The sequence below is a fragment of the Nuphar pumila genome, chromosome 7 (genome assembly GCF_984573655.1).
Source record: "Nuphar pumila chromosome 7, dmNupPumi1.hap1.1, whole genome shotgun sequence".
Lineage (NCBI taxonomy): Eukaryota > Viridiplantae > Streptophyta > Magnoliopsida > Nymphaeales > Nymphaeaceae > Nuphar > Nuphar pumila.
Window position 1 is genome coordinate 107,342,435 of NC_143255.1, and position 16,743 is coordinate 107,359,177.

The 16,743-nt window shown below is 39.6% G+C and overlaps 2 protein-coding genes across 2 annotated transcripts in view; both read left to right on the forward strand.

The window, feature by feature from the left end:
• LOC149832810 (rac-like GTP-binding protein 6) overlaps window positions 1-16,743 on the forward strand; it is a 256,990-nt gene that overhangs the window by 212,918 nt on the left and 27,329 nt on the right. The window lies entirely within an intron of this gene.
• MCM10 (minichromosome maintenance 10) lies at window positions 1,082-4,923 on the forward strand. The gene is made up of 11 exons (XM_090011809.1): window positions 1,082-1,167; window positions 1,301-1,489; window positions 1,593-1,667; window positions 1,765-2,002; window positions 2,109-2,233; window positions 3,857-3,890; window positions 3,988-4,034; window positions 4,201-4,341; window positions 4,484-4,548; window positions 4,642-4,714; window positions 4,794-4,923. The coding sequence occupies exons 1-11, from the start codon at window positions 1,082-1,084 to the stop codon at window positions 4,921-4,923; spliced, it is 1,203 nt and encodes a 400-aa protein (XP_089867935.1).

Below are 16,743 nucleotides of genomic sequence, written 5' to 3' on the forward strand. Positions count from 1 at the left end.
TCTTTCACATTCACGTAGATGCGGAAGACCTAGAATGATTTTCTTTTTTGGTTCATATCGCCGACCCCAATTTTGTTTTGGGATGAAGGCGTAGTTGTTGTTGTTGTTGTATTCACGTAGATGCGGGTGACTCATAACAGCGTTTTTTTTTTCCCGGTTAGATAGACTACGCTGCCACCCAAATCTGATTAAGTGCATCTTTCATTTATTACAAATCAATTTAACAATTTTGATAAAGAAGCATTTTGACTCCTAATCATAACACATGCTGTCCAAACATTCAAATCATACTTAACAGAGATTAATGATATTACTGACAAGGCTGATCAAATTAGATTTTCAGAATCTCATAATAGAACAGAAAAATCAATTAACACAAATCCTCTTTTGATGTCAAATAATACTGAAGCTAACATAAACATTTTCAGAAATCGGCTTATCTAGGCCATATTATTATTATTATTTTTGTTTATATTGAGTGTCTATGTATATACTAGTCCTTCGAGCCTAACCAAGCTTAATCGGCTTATCAAGCTTGTTTTTGTAATCAAGCTCAGTTCGTTTATATAACCAAGACTGGGTTAGCTCGGCTTATTTATGCTCTTGGACTTGGACGAGCCCAAGCAGAGCTTGGCCCTGAGCCGACCTTCATATTTACTCTTTACTTCCTATGTCACAAGGACATTCCATTATGAGAGTGTTCATGTGAGAAAAGTGGACACCCCATCATAGACACGACACGTGCATACATTATTTTAATAAATTTTAAATATTTTCAATAAAAATGTCTTTACTATTAAAATGTAAAATAATTTCTTAGCAATTACAAGATTCTGTATTCTCGTGTCCTTTTTCTGATTTTTTTTTCGAAACTTTCGAATCAAATCCGCGTCACGTGTCTCCGTGTCCACGTATCTTTTTGCATAGCTTACATCTAACCCTTTCCCTCCAAATCTGAGCGCAATATTCAAAATCCCCGCCATTTCCTCTTCCCAAATAGAGAGAGAGAGAGAGAGAGAGAGAGAGAGAGCTCCAGAAAATCCCTTGTAAGTTATTTGTTTTTCTGTTCTCAAGAGGAATCATGTCAACCCATGAAGAAGATTTGGATCTTCTTCTCTCCCTACAAGACAGAGTTTCGGAGACGCCACCACCTTCTCCTCCTCCTGCCCTCCATCTCCATGACCAAGGTCTCATTCCAATCACCTCAAACTCATAGAGATTTCAAAATTTCAATATTATTGGTGTTTCTTGTGCTAAATCATTGAGAAAATGTTCACCCAATATGGATTCTCTTTTGAATTCCAGGTTACTTGTCCGACGATGGGTTACGGAAAGACCCCCGGAAGATCGACATGTCGGCGTTCAAGCATGCCGTCAAAGATTGCTTGCAGGAAACCTCCGAGAAGGCGCCCAAATCCGCAGGACCGAAGAAACTCCCCAAGCAGTCTGCTAATGTCGATATCGAGAAGTTTTCCGGCCTAAGGATCGGGTTCGTCGAGTTCTCCTTTTCCTTTTCGTGTTTTGGTTCATCTTTCACGACTCGATATGACAGTGTGAATCCGATGGTTGCTGGTTTACTTGCTCCTCTGCAGAAACATGACGCTGCCGGTGATGGTTCTGAACAATCGCTTCTCTGAAATACGCTTCATTCGATTACCGATAATCAAGTAATTGCGAGAAAAGATTCGTTCCTGTTCTGTTTCTGATCTTGGGTATCTTGTTTTCTTTGTTGGTAATGTTAATCTTGAAATGTGGGTTCTGTAGCAATGTCCTAGCAGGAGATGATATTTCGGGCCAGTGGGCTACGGTTGGTGTTCTTACAGAGAAGGGATCCCCGAGGCAGAGCTCTAGCGGGAAGAGCTATTGTATCATGAAATTGGGGTGTTTGGATGCTACAAGTGTTTCAGTTTTCTTGTTCGGCGACGCTTATGCGAAAAACTCGAAAGAAACATTGGGAACTGTCTTTGCTCTCTTCAATGCCGGAATTAGGAAGGATCCCAAGGTATTCCCATTAACCAAAATCTGAAATCAGTGAGAAAGAAACCGTCTGAATGTTCTTGTTAGTTCAGGTGGTATCTTGGAATTATGATTTTTACTTGGTTTTTCAGGGTAAGGAGTTCTCTTTGAGCGTGTTCTCTGCTAGTCAGATAGTGAAGTTGGGGACTTCTATGGATTATGGGGTTTGCAAGGGAGATAAGAAAGATGGAACGCTTTGTTCCATGGTCATAAACAAGTAGGTGACAGTCGTTATGCCCGCCAGAACTCCTCCTTTAATGGTTTTCTTTTTCTTGGTCGTATAATGTTTGTGGACTTCGCCCTTCTAGATTGTGAATCTTTGATTTTGGAGATAAGGATCCTTTATTGATGTGATCTGCTCATGTGGTGATGTTTGCATCATTTGAACCATCTGCGTCTGGCATCCAAGACATCGAGATATTGGTCACTAGATTGTTTGTTTATCACATCATCTGTTTCCAGTTTCTGATTTTCTTTGTAGTGAACTGTTTTCCTTTGCACAGAAATTTTCTATAGTATAGCCCCAAGGGGTTTGGGGTAGTGGGATGGGGCCTAAGCTGGTGGTTTAGGTTCAAATCCCATGAGTGCCCTCCGCACCCACCCCACCCCACCCACCCACGCACAAGCACACGCACACGAGCTGTCTCTCTGGGAGTTGAGGGGTAAGCCCACAGAGTTTTACACTACCAGGACTGTGACAGTATGGCAGCCAGAGCCAGTACCACTAGGTCTTTGATCCTATGGGTGGTTTCTCTCTGTAATAAATTGAAAAAACTAATATTCTCCAGTGCAATCCATTACTGCAATGATCGTCAAAATTGTTTGAGCCACCTTCATCAGCTTCCCATGTTGCCAAAATATCAGCTGCTAAATACCTTTTTTGTCATGTTCTTCTATTTACTTTCTTGTTTTGTCCCTAAGAATTGCACACACACACACACACATCCACTTCAGGGAAAGCTAATTAACTGCACCTTGCGTCTCCAATTCTAACTACTAGAACACTTATCTTGATAGGAAAGCTGAAGCCTGCCATGTCTAATCAAAGATCATGCATCTTTGTAAATATGTAAACATTGTAAAGAGCAGGATGCGTTCTTAAAAGGTTGTACTGCTCTATCAGATAGGGTATACTCACACAATTACACCACTCTAACTAGACGTCAAGTGCTATCTAGTATCTGCATGAGGATTGAACATCATGAATGAATTAAGCTGAGCTGCCACCATAAACTCAACCTATCTTGATGGTCATGCTTCTTTTCAATTTAAATACTACTCGTAGGCATACTGAAGTAGGTTTTCTAGCACTATGAAGTGGCCAAATGGCGCACTGCTCATCTTGTTTTAGTTTTAGACTTCTAGTCCTTTACCTCATATGAACAACATCAGAAAACTGAAATTGAAACCATTATCTTAAACTATCTATAAATGATACATTGCAATTTTAGTTTCATAGGAAGCGTATATAATCATGAATTGATCTGAGACTGTTGGTTTGATTCTCCTAAGTTCATTATGTTGAACACTCTATGCCATGACAAGTTTGTATTTATCTAACACACTTGGGGTTTGTTAGCTGTGTTTTTTTCTCTTACACATGGATATAGTGCGAGATATCTGTCTATTTCAGGATGTCTAGGAAGGAGATGGTATGTACAAACTAAAGCAAGATGATCAGCTAAAATGCCTGGCTATGATAGATGTCACTGAAACTAATTACACAGGCTTCAAATGTACAAAGTTGACATGCACAGTCTAAGGATCGGACATTGCATGGCTGCCTTCATGTGTCACTTGTAGTATTTGGTCTAATATTGTTGTTTTCCACCAATTACAGGCGCCGAGGAATCTACTGCAAATACCATGCTTCAGTAAGCATCTCTATTCAATGTTGTGATAAATTCAAATTTTATCATAATTCATGTGTCCCAAGTCCATCATTGAGGCTTATTACTATTTGCTTGGCAGCAAGCATCTAACAAATACTCAACAGTGCGGGCAGAGCTCAAGGGTGGGTAAGTGACTAGCCAACTCTTTTTGACAGAGTTTACAGGACCAAGTAACATTTCCTGTGCTCTTATGTACCCAACACTAATTTTCTGCATGTCGATTTTCACAATAATGGAAATGTTTTATATTTTCTGTTATTAGTTGGTGACTACTGTGCTTGTAATCATACAGAAATATTGCGAGAGCTTTTAGTCAACATCTCCAATCAGAAGGAATATACATGGTAGCGCCCCTGAAGGAGAGAACAACTCTGCAAAATCGTGCACAGCCTGTGAAAGTGCTGAGTGTAGAGGGGCTGAAAAAAGCTCTCAGGTGGGTTACTAAATCCCTAGAGTTGATTCAGATATGCCCATACATAGGGAAAGCCACATGTTTAGCGTCTCATCATCACCTACATGTTTGTACAGTAACAATCTAAATCTTGGTTATAAAATCTTGTTTTACTGGGGTACAGCAACGCAGACAAGGTAACGACAAAACAACACTCACAAGGAATAAGATTTCTAGCAGAAGTAGCTGGTATGACTTTATTTTGCACTGTTTTGTCCATTTTATGAACTATGAGGAATCGTGTTCTAAGACCCACTTTAATCTCCGAATATGCTATTCCAGCTAAAAATGATCGGATGGATGCATGTGGAGGACTAAAGCAGATGACCCAGCTCAAGCGGAACCCCAAAAAGAGGTAATTGCTCCAAAAAGATGTATGTTCTCTCTTTTTGTTTTTTAATTGGGTCTCCTAAGTGGTAATTTGTTAAAGACAGGTTATCTTCAGCCATGAGCATGGCCGCAAGCATGGTCATAAAAAACCAACAGCCTGAAGCAAAAAGGAAGAAGAGCATCGATGATTCTGACTTGATTGAATTAGAGATAGTGAGTTCAGATGGAGAGTGACAGTCGACCAGTCACCATTGCTAGATTTCATCTCCTATAGGCTAAGGATTTGTTGCTTCTTGGGGTCATGCTACGGTCAATATCAAGTCATCGGCCACTGATTCCAATGCTAAGATTTTAAAAGCAGCAGCATGTTGCTTCAACAAGAAATCTTTTTGGCTTTTCCCGTGTAAATGAAATTAGGCTAAAAAATGATATTTAATGCATTATAATCCGCTTCTTATTGCAACCGCTCAGTGTTTTCAGTTGAGAAAGTCTGGATTATCACTCTTGTTTGGCTGTTCTATCAGTCTCTCATGGCCTTGTTTGGTTCATTAACTCAAAAAACAGGGTTATGATTGATTGGCATCAGCATCATATAGAATATGATTCACTGACTTGCCCTATTTGTTGGTCTAGAGACATTGATTAAGGGAATTTGAAGTCAAATGGCTTCAGATTCACGTAGCCTGTGCCAACAGTGTGCCAGTTGTGGTTGGATGGTCATAGGTAGAATGAGTTGATTTGGCAGTTTGCGTATAGGTTATCAGGCCAAGAAACCTTGCTGTGATTTGATGTAGGTTTTGGATGGATTTTGGGCGCCACGCTCTGACTTGCCACACTTGTTCAGTTTGCTGACATGCTTTGTAAATTCAATCAGGTCTGTCCATCACAGGCTAGTTTGTAACTTGCAGAAAATTTTGCTGGGTGAATTGGGTGTAGGGATGTCAGTGGACTGGGGTGGGGATGGGGACAAGGTCTTTACCCCTGCCCCGTCTCAAATTTCTGCCCTCCATCTCTGCCTCCATCCTGACACTGATTTTGATTTTAACCTCCATTCTTGCCTCCATCCTCAGTCCAAACCAGGCGAAGTGGGGTGGGACCCTGAAGGAAAAGAAGGTTTACTAATGGGATCTGGGTGGGGGAAAGCATAATTTCATTCCTGCCTCAATCCCCACATGGGTTTTGATTTTAACCTCTATCTCCGCCTTCATCCTTGTTTCATGTCTTTTATCTTTGGTCCAAATGGGGTGAGGCGGAGTGGGGCCCTGTTTCCCCGGGTCCACTGCCATCCCTAATTGGGTCACGATTGATACGTCCAACTGCTATTTCTATATGGCAGAATATTTGAATCTTTTTACTGGACCAACTAAGTATGCCTTTTACCAATGAGTGGGGCACGTCTCCTTGTGGGACATTTGCAGGTTCAAAACCCAATGGTATAGTTGAATAATAACAGGTTGGGGTCTGCCTAATCTCAGCTTGCCTTAAAAACAAAAAACAAAGAACTAAGTGTGCCTTTTTATGAGTGTAGGTGAGTCTGTCTGATTTCGGCACACGATTGCAAGACGGCAGAGATCTTAATGAGGTATGCCAATATGATGCATCATGTATGTCTGCTGAAATTTGTCAATTCTGCTGAAAATTGAAGCTTCAAAGATGGTATCCATAGTATCCAAACTCATCCTCATCAATTCATCGGGGATTAGACTCTTTGGCAAATCGTGATTAATCGGGATAGAAATCGATCAACCTTGGCATGCAAACTCTTCTCTAAATTGCAATTAATGGGCATAATCTTACATTGTGATTAATCAACAAAATCATGCCTAGATGTTAATAACTATATGCAGCTATTATCCAAAAAACTTTGAATTATCCAAAAGAACTGTATGCAGTTAAGTTTAAAACATATAAATAAGTAAAAGCTTATCTAACTATTCATTTATTTAATCTTTTATTTTAATAAACAATAAATTTGTAAATAATTTTAAATTCGCATTGTTGAATTTGTTAAATCAATGTTACTTTATAAAAAATTGGTTATACATGAAACATTTTCAATGTTATTTTTAAAAAAAAGTATAACTTATTAATAAACTATAAATAACTTTGAATTTTTATTATAGTATAAAATAGTCAATTTGTTAATATCTCTCGCTCTCTCTCCACCCAAGGCTACGTATCTCCATGTAAAATGCCCGTTTAATCAGTGACTTGGCGATCTAACGATTTTCAGAGAAAACTGTGGTTGACAAATTGTTTGAGAGGGGACTCACGATTCATCTACTACATTTATCTGGAGCGACAAACATCGGGTCCATTTGGATCCATCTTAATTATTTGTGTATTTATTTAATTATTCTAGTAAGATATTAATTTTTGGATTTAGATCTTAATAAAATTTTGGATCTATCTAAGATCTTTATTAAGATTAGGGTTTCTAGGGTTTTCTTTGTGTTTGTTATATATATTCATTGAATGATTTATTGATGATTTCTGATTATTTTTCTTGCAATTTCATTTATTTTTCATTAATTATTGCTTTAGTAGGTAATTAGTTTTTTTTGCTAGGGTATCTATTTTGCGGGGCTCAAGAGTGATCCTCCTGTTCACTGCATCAATATTGCATGCATGCACAAAAGTGTGCATTGATAGTGTACTAATAGGTATTACACAATCATGAGGTTCAATTTGTAGTTTCTTAGTTTTAACCTTCAGCCTTTTTGCCATGATCTACTATGCATGCCAAAGTTCTATGACACAGCGTAGGATTATCCTCTTGCAAAAGCTGTATGATTGTCAAATTAGGTGAGATTGGTTGGTTTTTCTTTGCTGGTGACGTTCTGTCCTGCTTGAAAAGGAGTGCTATTGAATGCTCTTAGTATCTTATCAATGTTTGGGGTTTTTGCCTTGCTTTTTAAGAGTTCCACTGTGGGATATAGAACCTCTTAAGCACTTGAGAATAATTGCTTGGGTTTTTGGATAAGTGTTTATACAGCATTTATTGGTTTTCACTTGTTTGCTTGCAAGTGGAAGGATAAACAAAAACTAAAATGGTAGCAACAGTGCTAATTAATTAGAAAGAAGAAAAATAAATGGTTAATAAGCTGTTAAGCAAGAAGATACGCAGTTGGTTGCATCCTTAATCGCGATTGCAATTGCAGTGGAGGTATTAGTATAGGGAAGAAGGCAATTTGGTTACCACCTGGGTCTTAATTTGTAGCTCTGAGCTAATGTTCACATCCCCTTTTTTCTTTCATTTTATGTTCAACACATTTTTGTTATATGAGTGGAGGCAAGGGGTAAGCCCACTAAATTTTGCGCTGTCAGGACAGCGACTGTAAGTATGGCAGGCAGAGCCAGCGCGGCTAGGTCTCTGATCTTGGGGGTGGTTTCTCGCTATAAATATCAAAGAGTCGATAAGGATTTTGTCAAAGGTAGATCACCTCTGCCTCTCCCACTGGGTGGTGGTGGTGGTGGTGGTAAGGAGTCCTTCAAGCTATGTCACCAAGATTCACATACATGACACTTGACACAAGCTTGACTCACAAGTTCGAAATGCTTTAAGAAAAAATAGGACATGGGGACACGATCTCTTCCAATTTTTAATAACAAAAAATGCATTTTTTGTTGAAATTATAAAAAAGTATTAAAGTTTTATAAAAATATTAAAATAATGCCATAGGTGTTGGTGTCATTGTTGGCATGTTGGGTCGTGTCACCCCCGAAATCGCGTGTCCTGTGCCATAGACTTCTAGGAGTCAAATGAAATAGGTGGATGGTTATGTCGCACTATCGTAACCCCACGGTGTTGCCATGGGTGGAGCTTGGGGGTGGGGTGGGGTGGGGGGGAATATATATATATATTTTAAAGCCCAGTCCTAACCCAGCCCAGCCCAGCTCTGACTGCAGCAAATAGTTTGATTTGTCCATATGAAATAGATTTTTATTAATAATTGTAGCCATTTTTTATTTTATCTCAATTTTTTTTCGGGGACTCTGCCCCCGAACCCCCGACTATCAAACCAGTTTTTTTTCCTACACCCCTGTTTGTCCTCCCCCCCCTACGCCACTGGGTGTTGGGTTTGAATCACACGAGGGTTATCCTTCAACTTGCTTACAAAAAGCACAAAAGAAAAAGTTGGGTGATTGAATGCCTCAAAATAGACAAGTCGATTGGTTTCTTTGTCCACGTATGAGTTACTCGAGGCCATCAGGCATTCCGAAGCTGGACACGGGCAAATGGGGTTGGATGTGAATTCAGAGGTTTAATTGAGTGGGTTGGGGTTAGGTTTTTGTCATTCAATTTTTGAATTGGGTCTCAACATTGGCCCCAAACTTGAAATGGAAACTAATTCAGGCCCACATGGATCATCATGTTTGGCTTACCATTTGGTTGGACAGGTCAGCTAAACAACGGGTCATCCCTATAATGTGTTGCATTGGGTTTGGTTTTGAGGTATTTGGTTTGAATCCCCAACTGTGTTTGTGTTGGAATTAGTTTCAGGTCCAGTATGAATATGTTGGGGTCCATAATAACCGAAGATAAGGAGAGGCTGAGCAGCCGAGAGGGTAGAGTTGTCATAATGGGAAGTCTTGAGAAGAGGCCAAATGGGTCAACTGCAACAACTGGAAGAAGGAAAGGAAGGAGAATTGAAGAAGCTGAAAGGGTTGTTTTAGTCTTTTGGGTTAAAAAATTAGTATTAAGAATATATATATAGGAGTTATATGTAATTTTATTAAATAATTAAGAGTATTTTAATAATTTCTAACGGAAATCAAAGACGGGGCGAGGCGAGGAAGGGGAAAGTGCAAGTTTGTTCCGGCCTCCATCTCCATTCCATTCTCCGTTTCATGTCCTCCATCCCCACCTCAAACGGGGCTGGTTGGGATGGATCCCCCGCTTTCCCTGCCATCCCTAGGTTAAAAGCTCATTAACAAGAAATTCATTTAGGGTCATTAGTACTTGGTAAAGATTTTGAGAAGGCTTTGACTAGCTGATGTCATAAATTAAGAAAATTTAAATATTCTTCAAGGGAGGAAATTTCATAAAAATTATGAAGTTATATATACAACAACAACAACGCCTTCATCCCAAACAATTGGGGTCGGTGATATGAACCAAAAAGAAAATCATTGTGGGTCCTCCACATGAATCCTTCTCCTCCAATCATTTCTATCCAATGTCATGTCCTCGGTGAGGTTTAAAGCATTCATATCCTTTCTTATCATCTCCATCCAGGTCTTCTTAGGCCTACCCCGACCTCCTTTAGTTATATATATATATACCGGGTTTTAATCAGTTCGGTTATAGTTTATTTCCATCTTTATTCCTCTGAATGTATGGCAATTCTGGCTGCTGGCAGTACAGGTTTGAATTGAACAAATCGGGTTGGATATAAATTGGTTCAAGAGCTGGTTCATTTGGATACGTACTTGAAGAACCAATCAGGATTGTTTTCAAAGCTCTCCACAAGGATACTCTAATTTTATTCTCACGTCTTGTTATTTAATGGAAAGTTACACAAGATTGATGTGTCTTATATCTTTTTAGCTAAGTCCATATGATATACGTATAAAAGTAGGTTCGGCACAAACCAGTTGAAGCCTTTAAATTACATATCCAATAACCTATCCGCTTTCTTCATGGGACCAGATTTTAGACCCGACTCAAAACCATTGTTCTATGGGGGGAAACAAGTTCAGGCCAGGTCTAGGCACTTTTGTTGGGTTGAGATTAGGTATAGTTTCAAATTTGATAGCTGGGTGGTTAGGTCAGACTATCATAACCAGGGAGCAGTTAGTGCACATCATCTTGTGTTGGGAGGTCGCAAGTTCGAAACCAATGGTATAGTTGTATAACAGGTAGGGGTCTGCGTAATTAACCCCAGCTTTCTCTGTCGAAAAAAAACTAAGGGATACTGGGTTCAAATGTCTTAGGGTCCTCTAATAAAAAAAAGAAAAAAATGCACAAAAAGGTCTTATGATTCTTGTTTTTTTTTTTTGAGTAAGAACTGAGTAAAACTACTTCACTCACTACAATGTAAAACCCTATGCCAAATTGTACACCAGCTTATGCTTTGCGGCAAAGGAGGTTTCGAACTCATGACCTCTCTTCAACTTATTCACTAGTTTCCCTACCAGATGAGTGGAGACCTAATGGGGCTCATGATATTTGCTGCATGTAAAGTTAGACCTTTAGGCCTTTCGCATATGATTTTTTCGATAGAGAAAGTTGTTAGGTGTAAGAAGGAAGAGAGAGAGAATTCAAAGGAAAAACTGGGCTGTTTTGGAAAAGGTGGTCTTTATGAGGTGGAATAGTCCCATATTGCTTGTGCTTGAGTTTGTTGTGGGCTTTATAAGCTACATGTAAACTCATATACTTGTTCCTGAGAACAAGAGGGTGAGATGACCACCATAAACACGCGCGTGCATGCACTCGCCGTGTCGTGCCGAGCCGGGCCAGGTTCGGGTTCGGGTAATTGGCCCTTTAGGGCCATATCCAATTAAGACAAAAGTACTTTTTACCCAAAGTTTCTTTGGATATTTGGATTCTGTAATGGGTTATGGAAAATGGTAATGGGACACAACTCCTCGTAGTCCGTGCCCGTTATGGCTCTTCAGATTCCTTTAACGGATCTCGACTCTTCGAAGTCCGTTAAGGGGTCACGTCTCCTCAAAATTCGTAACGGGTCCTTCCACACTTTGTAACCGTTCGTGGGTTATAAAAGTGTGGTGAGGGTGGGGTTACGAAGGATATGTGACACTCTAGATTTCTGAAGAAGAGCTCTACGATTTTCCATCTCCCTGTTGCTCTCTCTTTCTCTCCTGAGTTATCCCGAAGGAGGTTCGTCTGCAACATTGGTTCGTAGAGGCTGTTTTCGAAGGACGATCCGTCGGAGTGCACCGTTCTGATCGTCGTGACTATTGTATCCTGGGGGAAGGACGCCGAACCCTGTTTTGCATGGTATGTGGGGGCAAATCTTCTCTAAGGGTAGTACATTCGTACGCCTTAGCCTATTACATAATCTAAACATGTTTCTGTTGTTTTCTTTATGTTCTTTGCATCTGTTTGTTTGTATGCTGTCGTCTAGATTTTGGTTGTTTGCGGAAACAGACATGCTTGCTCCCTGTTATTGTTTCGATCGTCTGTTGATCATGTTGTATACACAGTTGTATTTCCTGATTTATATCGCGTTTTATATCATAATGACAATTGTGAAACTGTGTGATTCGAAATTTGATCCAACAATCTTAGAGAAGATTCTAAGCATGTCGACCTCTTCCGCTTTTGTACCAAAAGTGGACATGTCCGGTATGCCATAATAGTTTGCCGGTCAGAATTTCAAGCGTTGGCAGCAACGCATGAAGATCTGGTTCAGTACAATAGGGCTGCTGAATGTTCTTGAAATCGACTGCCTTTCAGTTTCTGATACTAACCCTGGCCCTGCTGCAGTCACTGCGGCAATAGAATGGAAAGAAAAGGACAGTATATGTCGTGGATGCATACTGTTGGCTCTGTCCAATACGTTGTTCGATGTGTATTGTTTCTCGTCTACCACTGCTAAGGGTCTATGAGATCAACTTGACAAGAAGTACAGTACCGAAGACCAAGGTCATGAAAAGTACTCTGTTGCCAAGTTTCTAAAATATCAGATTGTAGAGGGCAAGTCGATCACTGAGCAAGCACACGAGTTTCCGCTGTTGCTCCATAGTTTGGCTGAGGCTGAAATGAAACTTTTTGAGAAGTTTCAAGTTATGACCATCGTGGAGAAATTTCCTAAGTCTTGGGTAAACTTTGGTATGTCTCTCAAGCACCGTAGAGGGAAAATTTCCTTGGATGATCTTATGGTAGCTATTGCCATTGAAGAGAAGCATATGAGCCAGAAACATATCGTGATGCCGACTGAACCGCCTAAGGTGAACATGATGACCAGATCTTTTAAGAGCAAAGGACAAAAACTGAAATCTGCAATGAAAAACCAGTTTAAACCTAAGGCCTAAATCCAGAAAAAGGCAAAGAACAAACCGTGCTGGAACTGTGGGCAGGTTGGGCATTGGGCTAATGAATGTACTTCCAAGAAGACAAAGCTCATGGGACCACAGACGGAACGCCTCAAGTCAATATAGTGACTGAGGTCGTTGGGACCAGTACTGAGTATGTTTCTGTTAACTCGCAAATCTATCACGTTTATGAACCAACTGAGCGGCTGGTTGACACAGGGGCTAATGTGCACGTTTGTGCTGATAAGTCTGTCTTTGTCTCATACCAGGCAGCTGCAGGCAGATCCGTGACTATGGGCAATTCAACGACTGCAAAGGTGTTAGGGTTTGGACGCGTGGATCTGAAGTTTCCTTCAGGACGAGTTCTATCTTTACATAGAGTGCACCATGTGCCTGTAGTTAGAAGGGACATTCTAAGTGGTTCATGTCTTGCTAGAAAGGGTTATTAATTTAACTTTAAATGTAATAAAGTTGTTATTTTACATTCTGGAACATTTATTGGCAACATGTATTTGGATGATGGTTTGTTTAAACTTCGTGTTGAACATGTTTGCAGTGATAAATTAGAAAATGATGGTTCTTTTGATTCATTGTCTAATGTTGCATATAACATTGAATCATCTGATTTGTGGCATAATAGATTATGTCATGTGAATTTCAATTCTGTGAAACGCATGATGAACTTGAAAATGATTCCTGAGCATTCCATTGATAAAACTAAAAAATGTGAAATTTGTGTGCAAACAAAACAATGTAGGAAACCATTCCATACGATTGTTAGAGATTCTAAAATATTGGATATGGTGCATACAGATATCTGTGAGTTTAATGGAGTGTTAACCAGAAATCATAAAAAATATTTTATCACTTTTATAGATGATGGCACTAAATACTGTTATATGTATCTGCTAAAATCAAAAGATGAAGCTTTTGATAAGTTTCTTAATTTTAAGAATGAAGCAAAAACACAAACTGGTAGAAAACTTAAAAGATTAAGGTCTGATAGAGGGGGAGAATATACCTCTAATAAACTCGATGAATATTGCAAGTCTGTTGGCATAGTTCATGAGTTTACTGCTTCATATTCTTTTCAATCCAATGAGATTGCAGAAAGAAAGAATAGAACCCTAACCGACATGATAAATACTCTACTTGAGAGTTCTAGATTACCTACCTATATGTGGGTGGATGCTCTGAATACGACTTGCCATATTCTGAATAGAGTACCTCAGAAGCATAAGGATAGTAGCCCTTTTGAACTCTGGAGAAATAAGAAATCTAGCTTGAAATACCTTAAAGTGTGGGGGTGTCTTGCTAAGGTACTTGTCCCAGAACACAATAGGAAGAAGCTGAGTCCTAAAACAATAGATGCTGTCTTCTTGGGGTATGTAGAGAACAACTATGCCTACAAGTTTTTAGTAATTAAGTTTGAGATATCTGACATAGATGTTAACTCTATTGTTGGGCTTCGAGAAGCTACATTCTTTGAGGATGTATTTTTCATGAAAGTTGGTGTACCTCAGAATCTGTCTTCTTTAGATATACCTTCAACTTCTGGTTTCATTCCTGAACATGTGGAAAGGATGACATATGTGGGGGTAGAACCATCTTGTTCCCATCCTAGACCCAGTGAGTCTAAGGAAGTGGTTGAACCTAGAAGGAGCAAGAGACCACAGATTATCAAGGATTTGGGAAATGATTTTATCACTTACCTTATCGAGGATGATCCTCCCACTTTCCAAGATGCAATGGATTCACCTGAAGCAATGCATTGGAAAGAAGCCATAAAGAGTGAAATAGACTCCATTGTCTCTAATGTTACTTGAGAACTGGTTGACCTCTCTCGTGGTAGTTCCATAATTGGGTGCAAATGGATCTTTAAGAAGAAGTTGAAATCAGATGGATCCATTGACAAGTACAAGGCGAGACTGATTGCCAAGGAGTTCAAACAAAAGGAGGGAATAGATTATTTTGATACCTATTCTCCGGTTACCCGGATGACCACTATTAGAGTGCTTATTGCACTGGCTTCCATTTATGATCTCTCGGTCCATCAAATGGACGTTAAGACCACTTTCTTGCATGACGATCTTGAAGAAGTAATCTATATGGATCAACTTGAGGTTATGTGGCTTCTGGTAATGAAGATAAAGTTTGTAGACTTGTTAAATCATTATATGGACTAAAACAAGCCCCTAAACAATGACATGAGAAGTTTGATAATATTATTTTATCATTTGACTTTATTGTCAATGAATCTGATAAGTGTGTTTATTGCAAAGTTAAAAGTAATTGTTGTATTATTTCATGCCTGTATGTAGATGACATTCTATTGTTTGGTTCCAATATGGGAATTGTGAATGAGACAAAGTCATTTTTTAGTAGTAACTTTGATATGAAGGATATGGGTGTTGCAAATGTGATCTTAGGCTTAAAGCTGACTCGTTTGGCTGAGGGAACAACCATTTCTCAATCTCACTTTGTTGAGAAAGTTCTTGTAAAATTTGGCTATAACCAAGGGAGATCTGTAGCAACTCCATATGACCCTTCTATCCCTCTTCATAAGAATACGACTGGTGTTCCTGTGTCTTAATTGAGGTATTCCCAGATTATTGGAAGTTTGATGTATCTTGCAAATTGCACGAGATCGGATATTTCGTTCTCCGTGACAAAATTAAGTAGATACACAAGTTGTCCAAATCGCACTCATTGGAAGGCATTGAACATGGTACTTAGATACCTGAAAGGAACTATTTTCTTGAGTTTGCATTACAAGAGATTCCCTGCAGTCCTTGAAGGATATAGTGATGCGAGCTGGATAGCCATGAACTCTGATAGTTATGGCGTGACAGGGTATGTATTTACCTTGGGTGGCGGCACAGTCGCCTGGAGATCAGTGAAGCAAACCATCTTGTCTCAGTCTACTTTTGAGGCCGAATTCTGTGCTTTAGATGTCAAAGGATTGAAAGTTGAATGGTTAAAAGGACTTCTTGAGGAACTTCCTTTAATGTGCAAGCCAATTTCTACGATATCTGTGCATTGTGACAATATGACCACTATTGCAAAGATTAAAAACACAAAATATAACAAAAAGCAGAGGAGACACATCCAAGTCAGAATAAAATCTGTTAGGGAACTGATGTCTCAGTTAGTGGTTGCTGTGGACTATGTTGGTTCCAAAGAGAACACAACTGATCCATTAACGAAAGGACTAGATAAGTCTTTAGTCCTGAAATCCAGAGAGAGGATGAGACTGAAACTCATCATTAGTTCATCTGCCGTAGCAACCCAACTTATCTGAGTGGAGATCCCACAAAGTAGGTTCAATGTGGTAATAACAAGCTGTAGGGTGAACTGGATAGCACTTTATTAATGTGATACTATGTATCTATGTTTGTTCCCCTGTTTACTCTGGAAAGGTGTTGTAGTTGGAAGTTAAGAAAGAGTTAAAACTCTGAATGGGTTCAAAGCCTTCTAGGCAAGATGTTAGCAGTGTATCTTTGGAGAAGCCCACCTATGTGAGTGTGACTGTGTGGCCGCAGTTTAAGGAATTGTGTTATTCCTGAAGTCACTGATGAAACAAGATTCGGGTGCATGGCCTTTAACGCGCCGCCCCTAAAGATTACAACCAAAACCTTTATCATGTTGTTGCTAATGGACACTCCTACACCAAAGGTTCAAGTTCAAGACTTCAGTTCACTTCGTTCCTGTGGGAGTAAAGTTAGTCAACTAAGGTAGTGGTTCAAACTGGAAGGTATCATTGTTGAAAGCATGATATGTCCTGTTGCAGATTGTCTCATCTTGCATCTTGGTTTCCTTCCGTTTCATTCTTTGAATTTGTGGGGGAATGTTAGGTGTAAGAAGGAAGAGAGAGAGAATTCAAAGGAGAAACTGGGCTGTTTTGGAAAAGGTGGTCTTGATGAGGTGGAATAGTCCCATATTGCAAGGAGAAACTGGGTTTTATAAGCCACATGTAAACTCATATACTTGTTCCTGAGAACAAGAGGGTGAGATGACCACCACACACACGCGCGTGCGCCCGCTGTGTTGTGC

Coding starts and splice junctions, on each gene's coding strand:
- MCM10 (XM_090011809.1), top strand. CDS start 1,082: ATGTCAACCCATGAAGAAGATTTGGATCTTCTTCTCTCCCTACAAGAC. Junction 2,003..2,108: donor GAATTAGGAAGGATCCCAAG/GTATTCCCATTA, acceptor TTGGTTTTTCAG/GGTAAGGAGTTCTCTTTGAG. Junction 4,035..4,200: donor CGGGCAGAGCTCAAGGGTGG/GTAAGTGACTAG, acceptor GTAATCATACAG/AAATATTGCGAGAGCTTTTA.